Source organism: Chanos chanos, chromosome 5 (genome assembly GCF_902362185.1).
Source record: "Chanos chanos chromosome 5, fChaCha1.1, whole genome shotgun sequence".
In the NCBI taxonomy this organism is placed as follows: domain Eukaryota; kingdom Metazoa; phylum Chordata; class Actinopteri; order Gonorynchiformes; family Chanidae; genus Chanos; species Chanos chanos.
In genome coordinates this window covers 13,364,378-13,380,166 of record NC_044499.1, presented here as the reverse complement: position 1 = coordinate 13,380,166, position 15,789 = coordinate 13,364,378, and the positions used below count along the sequence as shown (strand labels likewise).

At 39.7% G+C, this 15,789-nt stretch overlaps 1 protein-coding gene across 3 annotated transcripts; it reads left to right on the top strand.

The window, feature by feature from the left end:
* Positions 1–604: 604 nt before the first annotated feature.
* Positions 605–14,777, top strand: plpp2a (phospholipid phosphatase 2a). 3 transcript variants are annotated; one of them, XM_030773905.1, is made up of 7 exons: positions 605–797; positions 915–1,015; positions 11,330–11,481; positions 11,739–12,001; positions 12,497–12,554; positions 13,045–13,221; positions 13,642–14,777. In XM_030773905.1, exons 2-7 carry the CDS (start codon positions 958–960, stop codon positions 13,789–13,791), a joined length of 858 nt encoding a protein of 285 aa, XP_030629765.1. In that variant the 5' UTR covers positions 605–797; positions 915–957; the 3' UTR covers positions 13,792–14,777. The 3 variants fall into 3 exon arrangements, with proteins under 3 accessions (XP_030629765.1, XP_030629767.1, XP_030629766.1); XM_030773907.1 differs by lacking the exons at positions 605–797; positions 915–1,015 and adding an exon at positions 7,484–7,523; XM_030773906.1 differs by lacking the exons at positions 605–797; positions 915–1,015 and adding an exon at positions 7,493–7,532.
* Positions 14,778–15,789: the final 1,012 nt, after the last annotated feature.

Sequence of the window (15,789 nt, the reverse complement as noted above, 5' to 3'; positions counted from 1 at the left end):
TGAAACTGTGAAGGACCCACATGGTGCAACTTGTAACATTGCAGAACATTTAGAGAACTCTAACAGTGATGGCTCATTCACATGAAGGCTGTTTCCACATGTGTACAGAATAAAGTTTATTGCATCTCAAATTATAAAATTCAAAATTGTGTACTTTGATAATATTAAATGTGAAAATAAAAATTCAACTGAAAATTATGTGTTGCTGTTAAGCTTATCTTGTTAAATAAATTACCACAGCAAATGCAAAGTGGACAGGAACGTCTTTGTGCTTTATTTGCATACGTTTACAGAACGGTGAGAGATTAGGAATTAGTCATTTTATTTCTCTCGAATGCTTCCCGAGTGACTTCTACCTCTAGACTATGTTCCGAGGGTAGACGAACTGAATATTATAGGTAGAGTTTGAATATTGGACACGGATGGTCTCATATCAATATGATTTAATTCTAAGTACACGTTATTGATTGGTTTTAAATTACTAAGTGTGTGTGTGTGTGAGAGAGAGAGAAAGAGGGAGAGAGAGGAGGAGAGAGAGGGCGTGACGTCAGAAGTTGGGAGTTGACAAGAAGGAAAAGAAAATGTGGACGAAGTATTACCTTAGTCAAACACTGAGATTTAAATCCGGACATCTTGAAGGAGTTTTGCAAGCCTAGATCTGTCCATAAAATCTAATGTAATAACCAAAGCGAAGTTCACATTTACTTCCTTTCATTAGCTTACTGGTACTGGAGTTAAGTGAGGAAGTTGTTTTCCTACCCCACAGCACACCTTCAACACAATCAGCATTAACACAGGTAGGGAAGTGGATCCGGAAGAACTTGCAGATCGGGTTGACTTTTAACGTGAAGAATCATATCCCAGGATATCCTTGTTTTTACCTTATTATTTATTATTATCATTATTTTTCATAGACAACAGTAAGAAGAGGGATTGGCGAAGATACGCTAAACCATCATGTCGGAATTGAGAAAGAAGATGTTCATTGTGGTTGACGTTCTGTGTGTACTCGTCGGTGAGTTTAAAAGTCGAAACATTTTTCAGATACTGCTTTCATAACAAGTATGTGTTATTAGACTACATTATGTCATTGTGTGGGTTCGTAAAAGGCTGTATATTTTCTAGAACTGCAGCTCCTGTGTGGTCAGGTTATTAAATATGTATCCGTTCACATCAGTTCACCTGTACAAACCCGACCGACAGCGTTTCCAGACGGTTGTACAGCTAAAGTCGTAGAACATATTAAGGAGCAACATGTTCGTTTTACGGACATTCACGGGACATCTTTCAGTTCAACTTGGTTTGTTTTTCACGTGTAAAACCTGTGGGTAGCACTGTTCACTGGAGGCGTACCCTCTAACGCGTGGTTAGACTTAGTTCGAGTTCATTTGGTATCTGATCACAAAATTACTTATGTATAATTACATTCTTAGTGTAGGCTTTGCTACTGAGACTTACAGGTTTAAATTCTTCTCATGTGTATATATTTACTCCAACAATTTTTTTTAAAAATGAATTTCTTATTAATAAAAGTTATATCCTGAGAATTTAAAGAGTCTAAATATTCTTGTTCAAAAATATTTGCCCACACATACTTTTGATTTGAACGTAGAATTAAAATAATCTTAATATCAATCTATTAAGTGGGGCTTACAACATTCAGATCTCTCTGTACCTTGATGGCACATCTGTGTGCTATGTAATTTGCAGTCATGCCTGAGTTGTTACCACAGATGGCTGCCAATAACTATAGGTTTACCATCTGGCTGAGTCATCAGTCACTATTAGTGTGAATTGTGTCAAGTTTGTAATCGGGGTGGGGAACAATAGCTTGTCCTCTCATTGTAACTCAAGGCAACACCCAGACTTTTGAAAAGGTTAAGTAATATTATTTAAAAACCTTTTTCGCTCTTTTGTGTAGATGGAATGGAAGCCTAGTTTTAACTTTTCAATTCTTCTTGTGACTAAGGTTATATTTAACCTTTTAATTGCCTACCAGGTAATGAGAGCGTATGATTCTGATGAATTTATCCTACGCAAACCTGTCCTTTGCTATGTTTTCCCACCCCCACAATCCTGTTCTTATTTGCATATGTTTTGATGTGTTTTTTGACTATGAGCAGACAACACTGTTGCAATTTATATATGTTTTGGAGCCTCTTTATAGTTAATGGAACATAGTATTTTAGTATTCTGCATTTACATAAGTCTTTTGACATTAAGTTATGTACTGTCTCTTGTTTGTTCCTCAGAAACTCAAGTCTGTATTACTTACACAGTGTCGTTTGTTCCTGTTCTATGGCGAATTATCTCCATATTATGCTATCATGTCCTCGGCTGTTCATGCAAACACTTTGTGTCCAATTGTGAGGAATTCCCTGTGCCAGCTGGTGCAGTCTGTCTGCTTATGCCCAACTGAACTCATTGAAATGCTACTATGATTGGCACATGTGTTTGTAGGAGCTGTGTCAAAGTTGGCCTCAATATTTACCTTAGTCTGGCATGTGGCTGCACATTCCTGCTCTACTGGTGTGTGTTGGTGTGTGCGTGGGAGTGTGTGTGTGTGTGTGTGTGTGTGTGTATGTGTGTGTGTATAGAGAGATTTCTCTGTTGAAACTTGTCTGAACTCATACGACACACATTTTAGCACAACTTTTTCTGAAGATATGAAGCTCCGCACAGCTCTTCACTGTTGACTTGTGTTCTTTCAGTGGATGTTTACCTCTTTGTCTGGATAAAGACCAACACAGGGGTTGGTGCCCAGCCTTAGAGTTGTATAACATGCCAAACTATGCCTTGAAGTAGAGATATTAGCATGTTTCAAGAGTCAGTATATGTGAACTTCAAATTGTGGAAAAGAAAAGAAAAACTGTTGTGGTGTGCAGTTTAGGCATTTTAACCAATATTGTGGGGAACAAAATGAGAGAAAATATAACTAAGTATAATATTTAACAGTTAAATTAGTCTGTTTCATCTACAATCTTAGCAGTCCTCGGCAGTTCAAGTCATTTCTTATGCAAAAAGTCCTATCCTTTTTACATCAATCATACTCCATATCAACGAACAGCCTCAGAATGCTCTGATGTTGAGTGTATTTTTTTTCAAACCTCAGCTCTGCGTGCTGCCTTGTGTGTTTTGTCTTGTGTGGGACATTCTTCTGTTTGTGAAGGAATATCTCAGCAGTCTCCTGGCAGTTTTTGGCTTTTGTTCTCAAACCCCAGTGTGACATTTAAGCCTGAATCCTCAAGAGAGCTCCATACACCCTACTCAGATTACATCATTTACCGGCCCTCCCTCAGCAGGAGCCTGGTGGCTGGATGATTGAGTAGAAGTATAGGATATATGGGCTATGTTGGGACACAGAGATTTCAGTAGTACGTCGTGGGCTCTTTAGATGTAGAGTGTAGATGTGAATGTGTGATCTTAAGGGTCATTCTTTGACGGTATTATGTCCATGATTTTTAGTACCCAGTCTCTTCCTTTCTCATGTGCACTTGACCCATTGTCCTTCAGAGATGTTTTGAAATGTTTTTTTTTTTTTTAAATGCAGTATACATTGCACTATCTGACATGTCATTGTGTCTTCTCTTGGCGATGCTCTTGTTTCTTAGAATTTTGAGGAAGTAATGAGTTACCTAAACTAGGATGTGTGCCTGACAAGTGATATAGGTGGATACAATTTTGAAGAGGAAGAGATTTCAGTGTTTTTTTTTACTGTCTCCTGAAACACAAGGTTCTTTTTTTTTTGGTCAAATTTAAGCTTTTGTTTGTGTTTTGTTTTTGTTTTTTTTCAGTTATTTAGAGTTTAGAATTTGTGCATTGTGAGACTGAGAGATTTTTTCTTTTTGGACCATACAGATAAAAATGTCCCATGGAAGAGGAAGGAAATATGAGTACTATCTTCTGTTCTATAAATGATGCAGTGACCCATCACAAGTATCTCAAGCTTTTGATGGTCAATTAGCATCTCATTCACTTACATTAACTTGCACATAATTATATTAATAATACATTAATTTTATACATAATGTAACATGAATTCTCATGTTGCATTGACTCTAAAGTGCAGATAATAGATATTGTCCAAGAAACAACATAATTACATAGAAATGAAATGTACACTGTAGCACTGAAGAGGGTTTTTTTTCGTTGTCTTGTTTGGGAGTACTGACTCAATGTCCACTGAGGTTTGTGACTATAGTCACTTTCAGAATGATGTGTTTGGCTTCCTGACGATTGTGTGTCACAAAGAGACAAGGATTAGCAGAGCGTACCCCTGCCAAATGCTTTGGGACTCAGGACAACTTTAAGACGAATGTTTATCTTTCTTTCTCCTTCCTTCACTTTTAAGTCAAGTTTTAATCTCTTTCTCAAATCGCCCATCCCTCCTTTTAACTTTACTTGTGTGATTATTTTCACTAACGCCCTTGTTTATCTTTCCTTTTACCTCCCTGTAGCTGTCTAATCTAGTCGTCTTTGGATCATTTACATAATAAACAAATTTAAACATTCATTTATACGCGTGTGTGTGTGTGTGTGTGTGTGTGTGTGTGTGTGTGTGTCTCCACCCACAGATTTAGATATTTATATCCGTTTGTGTTTATGTGTATGCGTGTCTACACACCTTCCCGAGCGCGCGGGAAGGAGATCGGTGAGATAGCAGTAAAAATGTCGTGGAATGTTTATTTCCACCTTTTCCTGCTACTTCACATGCTCTTTGTTCTCTAACTAAGACTTGTGATCCCAAATGAGTGCTGAGTCACACGAAAGAGATTTCAATTTGTTCCAGTCCCTTACTGTGAAATCTGACCAGTGGATTAGCTGGGGACCTACTCACTCCGCTGAGCACCCGCTATGCATGAACAAACCACAGAGCAAAAATCAGCATGGAGAGAAGAGAGCAGTTTTAAAGGCCTCAAAAGAACTGAGAGGAGATATATAGAGAGAGAGGGATGTTGGAAATGAAAGAGAGAGAGGAGTGAATGAGAGAGAGAAAGAAGGAGAGACCAGACAAAAGAGAAGGATTAAGGGAGAGTAGAAAAAGAAGAAAACGGAGAAAGAAAGAATCAGCAAGGAGAGAAGAGAGAAAAAATGATTTGGGGCAGAGAGAGAGAGAGAGAGAGAGAGAGAGAGAGAGAGAGAGAGAGAGAAGGGTAAGGGTAGGGGTGGGGGTGGACACAGAGACACCAACCTCCTGTGTGGATTAGTTTTGCTAGAGTTCTCTAAATACATGCATACCAACTTTAGTTTGGTAGTCAGGAGAAGGACGAAAATCCCACTTTATTCTCACATTAGCCAGACACTCTCACATGCACAGTCATACAAATGTGCACATTTAACAGCAGCAAGAACAGCTGTTACATTTAGTATACATACTGTATTCTAAAGCATTTTACCCAGATGCTGACTTTAAACAGTATCTGCTTGACCTGTCAGAAAATCACATATTTATGAGATTCAGCATGAAAATGACTCAGTGAACACAGAGTGAAGTGCGAGTCTTCACATTTTCCCTGAAAGACCAAAAGCTCTTTTAGTTACTAAAGCTCTTCAGGAAGAAGTCAACACAAGTCCAGGTCATGGCTGAAGAAGGCCAGTTGGATGGAGTTCAGTGATCCCTGTGAGTTCGAGTAACTCGACTAGAGGTTTGACATTAGTTAGATTGCATAGCTGAACAACTTTTATGAACTGCTTGACAAGTTGATTTCCTGTGAAAATAACAACAGCTGCAGATGTTTTCCATTGTTTTAAAAACGCTGAAGAGGAGGATGTCACATTTGTCTCTTCCATGAGACGTGGTCATGGGTTCACAGTGAGGCCTCAGCGGTGTCTCAGACTCATTTTGTGGAGTCATGTACGGACACTCACAAAATGCTAAGAGCTGGAACAGGACCCCAATCTCCATTCAAAAAAGCCACGGATACACACTAAGGCATTCTGTAGGGTGTTTAAGATGTTTATTTGTAGAAGTAGATGTTTAGAAGTTTTGTTGTTGTTGTTGTTTTTGAAAGCACAGTGGTAGCAGTGGTGTGGTGGAACAGCTTGGCAAATTAACACCATGAAAGTGAGTGTTGAGAAAGGCGTATGTGTCCGAATGCAGACCGAGTGACCAGAATGTGCTTGTTCTGAGTATTCTGTATCACTTCGCTGTACACGGAGGCCTATTAAACGTGCTTCTGTAATGTGGTTTCACACTTTTGCTGCTGTTTCAGTTTCCTCCGTGTTCTTTACCACTGCTGTCCTCATTTACGATAGGAACAGCCACATGACCGCGTGCTAAAAATACACCTGTATTGGGACAGTCAATGTAAAACACACACAGTGTCCACTGCCAAGATATTCCTTATTGTTTCTTGGAATAACCAGTCCAGAACACACACTTTCACGGTAACAATATTCACCTAATTACTCACCCACTCATTCATATACTTCTCTCTCTTTGCCTCTCTCTCTCTCTCTCTCTCTCTCTCTCTCTCTCTCTCTCTCTCTCTCTCTCTCTCTCTCTCTCTCTCCATATTCTCTTGCATCATGTTCTGCAGCATGTTGACTGTTGATTTCTTGATTTTGTAATGCTATGAGGCCTTTGTTACATAAGACTATTCTAAGTGTCAAATATCTTTTCTCTGCGTCAGCTAGGAGTGGGGAAGCAGGGAGCCTGGCTGTAGCATTCCTGTGTGAAAATGACACCTTTTTCACTTGGAGATGAGAGCTGGATCAGTGATGCACCACTGTCCAAAACTCACATTCAGATCATTTAGGTCATGCAATGGCAGGTTAAAATGCCACGTTTTCTAAAGCGCGAACAGTATCAGTTCTCTAGAACCCTGAATATCTCTTGACTGCTTTCAGTATTTCCCCACCGTGGGTTAATATCTCTCAGTAAGGAGAAGGGAGGAAAATCAACCCTAAAACGCTATCTTGTTTTCTTTCTTTCCCCTTTAATCATTTAAAATCTGACTTTCACGCTTGGGGTATAATGTTTAGTAAAGAAAAAGTAGGTCTCACTGCCGTGAGACTTCGAGATTGAAACAGAGCAGTGTGAAAGGGACCTTGCTTGTTGCTGCTGTACACTGATATCATTGTGATATTTTTGTATATTTTGGCATCAGTGAGATTAAGAAAGATGAATAACGTGAATTATTCCAGACTTCTCCTTCGTGAGCATGGGAAAGCAGTGAAGGTGAAAGGTCAAGGGGAAGACAAACTGTATCCAATTGTGAATTTTTGCCTGTTTGCTTTTTCAAAGTCATCCTTTTTGAAACTTAATAGTGAGATGAGGTTGCATAACCTTTCAAAAAACAATGGCCGTCCTTTCTTCCCTAAACTCTCTTTCATTGGGTTTTGGATACAAAGGGTCCATTGGCTCACATTCCTGTCAGTCATCACTTTCCTGGCCAGCAGTGTTCATCTCAAGAAGGTATCCATCATTTGCCTCATATTGGTATATAGAAAATGTAATATTAGACTCTTTTGACATTTATCTACCCAAAAAGTATATATATTAGGAGAAATAATGGTTGTATGTCCCATCAGTGGGAACCCTCTGTGACATGCCTGCTCTTTGCATGTTGTCCACTTTCAGTCTTATTATAATCCTTTGTGGGGCATGAGGAACCTCTGAATTTGGAAGTTGCTGAGATGCGAGGGTGTTTTTAGAGAACTGAAATTGACAGGGCCAAAACTGTTTTTTTTTGTTGTTGTTTTATTTTTTTTTTAAGATAGTTCTCGCCTTCTCTTGGTTCTCTATCTCCATTCTCATATTTCACGTGGGAGCTTGACCCAGTCTTTGAAAATGAAAACAATCAAGTGGCCTGGAATAACAGCTCCCTCCCCTCTCTCAGTGAGTTTTGGATCAAAACAGGTCAAGATGTTTGATTCTCGGTTGTTTTTAGATTCTCTGGGGGGGCACTTCCCTTAAATGCCCCCGTGTTAAAATTTTTCTTCTTAGGCTGTTTATTCACATTTCTCATGGATTTGATTTCCCATTGGACGGCTCAGCGATAACCATAGAGTATAATCACCTCGCATGCCCTCTATGTCTTCGAAGACTGTATCCAGTAAACCCTCACTTAGCAGACGCATTTTTTCCCCAGTACAAACCAAACCCCTGTAAACGATCCACTGCGTCTGATCTCTGCAGCCCATTATTTCTTTATCCTATGAAGTTATTTACTGGTCCACTATTACTCATCATGGGAATATCTACATGTAAATGCTGGACTCTACATGACTGAACTGTTTGTTTTGAAAACCATCATCATTCTAGAGGCATTTCACATAATGAATCATTTTCACATGAAAAGCAAGTGAAGCAGAATTCATTTCAAAAGCAGGATTCATGTCCCTTCCCATTCCCAACCAGTCCCTTCCAGGCCCTGCTGTCTTTTGCCCATGTTTCTGCACGGCTTTGAAGTATGGTTTGATGTTTGTATTACTATTAAAGACTTTGACAGGTGAATTTTAGCATGATCATTTTTTTCCACCAGGGTCTAAATGTACTAATATAAAAAGCATTCTGTCCCACAACTGCGTGCTAGTCATTGACTGGTAGAAACGACCAAACTTTCATTTCCTGACGTCTCAATGAGGTCAGTGTTACCATTACTTATGACTTCACCTGCTCTCCTCTTGAAGAGCACCGGGCACCAAAACACACTATTTATGGTTTTCCTGCAAGTGCAGTCTTACATTTTCCAACTGTCGGATTCTCTATAGGTTCATTTTGTCATGACCCAGAGAATGAAGGAAGCATTAACTTGACAGCATAGTACACAGGCAGTTTGACCAAAGTAAATTGGAAATGCAGCACAGCCTCACAGAGAGGGGGATGGAGACGTTTGGTCTGGATTAACACCAAAAATGTCTAATTTATTATTTAGAAAAACATTTGTCTGGGCGTTTAGTTTTGTGTGCTGGGCATGGAGAGAGTTCCCTTATAAACTGTGGTTGTGACCTTGGAACAAACCACATCTTTAGGGGTCAACCACAGACTTCAAAGCTTTCGCCAATGGAAATGATTGAGTTTATTTATCAATTAAAAGTAAAACTCTGGAATTTTATCTTAATTTGCTGTAAAAATGTTACATTTCTTCTAATGCTGTAGAAGTTTATTATCTCTGAGTCAACTTGTAGAGGTACCTCTCTGAACAAATTTTGTAGGAAACAAGGTACCCCAGCTCTGACAGACAAGTTCCCCTCACTGTCCTGAAGATCACCTTGGTTAGGACAGAGAATTTTAGGAGTAGGCAGCTCTGAATACTAAATGTCTATCCACCTATGTTTCCACTCACAAGACATTCTTAAGACACATCAAGTCCAAGACTTGATGTATCAGTGAGAGCACCTTGACTGTTTCCTCCTCCTTGCTGTGGAGATCCAAGCTTTTAGTTTGTGTACAAACTGGTCTCAGCAAGATGTCCTGGGTGATAAGTTCAGTGAGGTCTTAATCTGTGCATGATCATCTGGACAGTGGATAAGGTTGGACTAATGGATCTGGACAATGAGCAGGAAGAAGATGATCAGCAGTGGTCTGATAATCGGACAGAGAGCATTGGAGACTCAACAGGGAGACTCAGTGGAGACCATTGATATCATTTAATGTTGTTATGGAGCCCCTCCTGGCTTATCTGTAGTGGAATGTTCCAATCTGTCAGGGCTACCTTCTCAGTGACTACAGTGAGCTGAGCTGGTGTTCTTTCACACAGAGTACAGTTCAGAAGCTCCTTCATCTTTATAGACCAATACAAATCAATGGCCAGACTTCATGGTGCCAAGGAGGCCCTGTTCCTTGGTTATGGTTTGATGAGCGGGACATGTTCAGGTTGTTGTCTAGGATGACTAAATAAAATGACATTAAGCTAAATTCTATCAGAAGCCGACTTTTGCTGAGGTCCTTGACTTTAGGCATGACTCTAACTTTTGTAAAATAAATAGATAAATAAATGCATCAATACAAAGAAAGCAGAAGACACATGACGGAGCTGAACTGACTGAATGAAATGTTGAGTGAATGAGTCAGACTGTGGGGGCTTAATTTTTGAGCCTTAGATTGTTCTAGAACACAAGCATGTGTGTTCAGGAATCCAGTTAAAATGTTACAAGTTCCCAAATGTGGATTAGTAACCTTCTCAGTTGTTTTCCTCACATATTTAGGAGACAGGTTTATGGTCACACTCACTGCCAAAGTACAAGAACATGTTCGGGTGCCATTGTATATTTGTTATGAGCCTTCAGTTGTAGAGGGTGAGAGTTTCCTCTATTCTTCAGACACTGAACCTCTAAATTCAGCTTTGTGAACCTTTCCTGCGTTTTTTGCAGTTCAGTACAGAGTAAAAACATCGTCAGCTGTTAACCCTTAATACCAACTGTTGACCTTATTTTTTTTTATTTCTCCCAGATGAACATATTATATTTTGTATTGAAGTTACATGACTTCCCCTGCATCTCGTCGTGTGATCAAGGAATGCTGATTACTTAGAGTTGTGTAACTTATGTAAAACATGTCTCTCCCTGTGTCTCACCATGTGATCAAAAAAATGTTGATGGTTTAGAGATCCATAACTCATAACCTGCTACTACTGAGACCTTGGAATGCACAATCACACTTACTATCTAATACTGTGTTTACATCTCTCTCTCTCTCGCTCTCTCTCTCTCTCTCTCTGTGTGTTCTTGTAATTGTTGATGGTGTCTGGTGCTGGGAATATGCACAATATGTTTTTTGGTGGTCAGCAAAGTCCTTTTTTCTCACAGCGGAGAGTTTAAAGCACAGTGTGCTCATTGCCTATGGGAAATGAGTATGATGCAGACATTAGTAAACTGTTTCAGTGATTTAACATATCCATATAAGAGCATATAAAGCGAAACGCTCTGCTTGGCTCCAGTTGTGTGTCCGTTGCCAATGTGATAAGGACGTCCCCCAGATCCTAGACTCTGTCAATACTGTTGTCTTCCTGAAGAGGGGATAGTGGCTTGTTTGCACATCCCTCCACTAGATAGCCACTTTTCCTGACTTTTGATATCCTAATTTCTCTCTCCGCCTCTTTAGTCATTTACAGAGACAGTGTAGTCGCAGTGACGACTAATACTGTAACACTGGAGAACGACAGCTAGCGATAGTTCATTTTTCTGATTGATATCCAGTGTTTCTCTTTCATCATCTGTCTTTGTTTCAGGACTGCGTAACTTAGATTATTATGAGACAGGGTCTTTGATGCTTGTATGTTTTCGGTCGTGTGTTAAACCTGCTCATGTTAGTGGTGATCTGCTGTTTTAGCAGTGGACGTGTGACTCATTCATTTGTTGTCCTGTTTATATGTTTTACTGCTAGCCGCGCTGCCCTTCCTGATCATGACCATTGTCTTCCGGCCATACCAGCGTGGCATCTACTGTGATGACGAGAGCATCCGTTACCCCTACAAACCAGACACCATCTCCCATGGCATGATGGCTGCCGTCACCATCACCTGCTCCATCGTTATTGTAAATCTGATATCTATCTATCTATCTATCTATCTATCTATCTATCTATCTATCTATCTATCTATCTATCTGTCTATCTGTCTATCTGTCTATCTATCTATCTGTCTATCTATCTATATCTTTATCATCAAATAAATACATAGATATGTATTTCAATGTACAGATTATAAAGTATAAAAACAGTATAAAAATGTATTATTTTGTATTTTGATTATAAGTCATCGGAATATATCAACATTTCACCTTCTTGTCTCTAGATCACGTCTGGAGAGGCCTACCTAGTGTACACAAAGAGACTGTACTCCAATTCAAACTTCAACCGGTATGTGTCTGCCCTGTATAAAGTGGTAGGCACTTTCTTGTTTGGAGCCTGCGTCAGCCAGTCTCTAACTGAGATGGCCAAGTTCACCATTGGACGCCCACGACCTAACTTCATGGATGTTTGTAAGCCCATCGTGTGTAAAGGTTACATGACTGAGCTGAACTGCACAGGAAACATACGCAATGTGACTGAGTCCAGGTAGCACACGCACGCGCACACACGCGCACACACACACACACACACACACACACACACACACACACACACACACACACACACAGTTTAGTCAGAGTTCCAGCAGCTCTTCTCTCACATCCTGTGTTTGTTTTTTTTTTTCTTTATCATTTATCTGGTATCTTTCAGTTCCTGCTTCCCAAAGACCATGACTTTGGTTCCACTTTACATATGGCGTCTCAAAATCCTTTTTTGATGCGTATTAAATTGATAATTTATTCTGGCCTCTGCAGAGCTGCACAGTATTTAGAGGTTGTACTGTTTGTGTGCTCTATTGTACTCTAGCACGGTGTCACTTCATGGGAAAAAACTCGGAGAGAAAAAAGTTCTGTAGAAATTGCTCAAATACGCCAAGAGTGTGACGCAACTGCGTCTAATAACATCTTCAAAACGAGGAAATACGCTGACTTGTTGGGGTTTTTTTTTTCATATTTAAATATTTAAATCATGTTCTGGCAGGTTATCCTTCTACTCTGGCCACTCTTCTTTTGGGATGTACTCCATGTTGTTTCTAGCGGTGAGTATATGAGGAACCAAAGGCTTGTGTTTGTTTTTGTTATTGTTTTAAGGACAGACAAATAGACCTAACAGATGTAGTCAGTCAGTCTGAAATAGCTGCCAGAGGATCTGTCTGAGGATCTGTGTCATTAGATATGCAAATTCAACTCAAATGTCAGCAGACACCGTTATGCTGGACGACATAAAGAAAGAGTAACATCTAACAGCAGCGTGGGTTTTTTATTTTTTTTTTCACGTTAGTTTCGCTATCATGTTAAAACAAGCAAATGTAAGACGTCTGTTGAATACTTGGGAGTATTTTGTAACAGTCTAGCTATGGAATTCTCTGTTTGTGCAGACCCACAAGCAAACACACGCAGCTTCTCTTTATAGGAAAGAGTCTTTGAATGTACTTTTTCTTTTTTTCCCCCACGGATGTGAAAACTGTTATTTGATACTATGTGCACATTTAGTGTTATGTAATCTCTCCTCTGTCTGTATCTGTACAGTTATATGTCCAGGCACGTATGGTGTCAAAGTGGGCACGCCTCCTGAGACCCACGATCCAGTTCTTCCTGGTGGCGTTTGCTATTTATGTGGGTTACACACGAGTGTCTGACTACAAACACCACTGGAGTGATGTGTTAGTGGGCCTCCTACAGGGGGCGCTCATTGCAATTCTTAATGTGAGTCACAAGCTCCTCTACAGATTTTACCACTGACAGCATTAACCTCTTTTTATTCAATATTTATAAAGTAGCCGACAGAAATATTGACACCCTTTGTTTGGGTGAACAGAAGGTAGAGCCTGAAATAAATTATATTATCAGAATGTAAATGTTAGTTCTCGAATGCACGTAATATTCTGCCATATTATAAATTCAATGAAATCAACTAATCAGCCAATGAAACGGGCTGTTTGTTGCGTACAAACAATCTCTCAGTGTCATAAATTTAATTTTTATGTATAACATGCAAGTATTGTGTTCCCACGGACTTTTCCAATATAGCTATTTCCAGGCATAGACTTAAAAAAAAAAAAAAGAAGAAGAAGAAGAAAAGGTGTAGACATTTGTAAGTATGTCTGCCGTTTGTCCCCGCTGCAGGTGCGTTACGTATCAGACTTCTTTAAAGACCGCCCCCCTCTGTGCCAGCACGCTGAGACTGGAGAGAATGAGGAGATGGAGCGGAAACCCAGTCTGCAGATCGCTGACACGGAGAGAAACAACCATTACAACTACCAAAGGCCTGTATGAGTGACTTTATACTTTTGGCCCACTGTGCTGTGTAAAGTTCTCTCAAAGCCCCAAAACATGACCACTGGACACGTTACAGAACTACTCCATACCCACCCCACACCTCCCTGACCCTCCTAAACCCACTCCCAAAGACGCAGCTACGCGGTGTTCCCGCTCCTGATGACTGCTCCTCTCTCCGAGGATACACTCCCTCTACGCATTTGTTTGTCTCTGTGTGTGTGTTCGTGTGTGTGTGTGTGTGTGTGTGTGTGTATGTCTGTCTGTTTCTCTGCTTGTGTATGTTTGTTTTATACTCATCTACTGATCTCAGACTATGTTTATTCTGGATATTTGAATTTTTAGATTTTGCCCTTAAAACTCAAATGTTTTCATAACTGATTAAGTGTTTAGACTTTACGTTGATGCGCACCTTTCTTTTCTTTTTACATTCATGAAAATCTTTTTTTTTAAAGACATTGCTGATTAGTGTACTGCATCTTCACAATCAGAAGCCAAATATGGTCTTGCGAATGTTGAGAATTTTCTCCTTTGAAGCAATTAGGTTTAAAAAAACGAAATAGTCAAATACCCTGGCTGTTCTGAATGGAAGCATGGGTCCCTGAGTGCTTTTGGCCGTAAAGAGAACGCACTGAAATTTTCTCATAGCTGGAAGCGGACAGGAGATTGTAGGTTCCTTCAATTTACAGAAAGCCAGGAAGAGAGGCTCAAACACTGAAAAACGTTTGTAGCAAGTTTCTGCCAAAAAAGTCCCCCAGGCCATCCGTCACATTGGAAATCTGGACATGTTTATCAGCATTTCTATTGTTCTGTCCTCTATTTTAACATTTTTTTTCCCTGGTCTGACGTTTAAGACACCATTTTTTTTTTTACTTCCTGCGTTGTTGACACAAATATTATCCCTTAAGATGGCCGTAGACAGACTTCGTAGATGGACTGCATAGCATGGCTTTTTGTGTGTGTGTGTGTGTCTGTCTCATGAAATTGATAAGAGTGAAATACCACTAGCTATTAGCAGCCTAATTATATTTATAGTAAAATGTAGGTTAAATTTTTTAATGAAAAATTAGAATTTATGGGCAACTTTGGAGGGGTGGGGGGGGGGGGGGGGGGGCGGATTGTGAGCAAATTCACCACAGTGGATTCACAGCAGACTGAGTGAAACAAGACGATCATATAATGTGACCTTCCAGTATCCAATGATGAATCATACATTTTTTGCTATGATAGTTGTGTTATTTCAATGCCAAGTTAGTTAGTATTTTGGAGTTTCAAAACTTTCCTTTACCAAACTGAAAGAACTTTAGGCAGCACATTCAAAGTTCCTATGCGATCACAAACTCTTAAGTTTCCGTATAACAACACTGACAGTTCAACTTTCAATGGTGTATTCAGTTCTAGTCATGTTGTCTTGCTTATGATTAAGTCAGCTGGAACAGCCATGAATGAATCAGACAAAGCTCATACAGGCATCGTTTCGTGTTTATGATACTCTTTCTCTTATTCTCATACACTGTGTTTAAACCGATGTCATGTGATCTCACGTCTTCTTGGTTTATGTTAATCATTCCATTTGTTGTTGTGTATGAAGCATGTTTGCTTTGCAAAGACAGTTTAGCATTTAACTGTGAGATGTGCAATTCTGTGTGTATATGTTCTTTTTTTTTTTTTTTTAAATGTTACAAGTGCTTTTATAAACTGTATCTTTACCGTGTGCGTATGCTAGCTCACTACTGCAAGGGGGGGGGGGGGGGGGTGACTTAAAATAGAGCAGGTCCCTAGACACTGTATGAGTTCATAGATAGATTCCATACAGGGTACCGAACCTGTGTGGGTTTGTGAAAACTTTGTGTGGAAAGGCTAACAGCATGCGACCCATTGGTAAGGCCACTCTTCCTTTGCATTTTTTAAAGTTTTACTAAGTGAAATGCACATAGTACCATATCTATGCTCTTATCATTTACTGACATAGCGAGACACAAGTTCTTGATTTTAAAG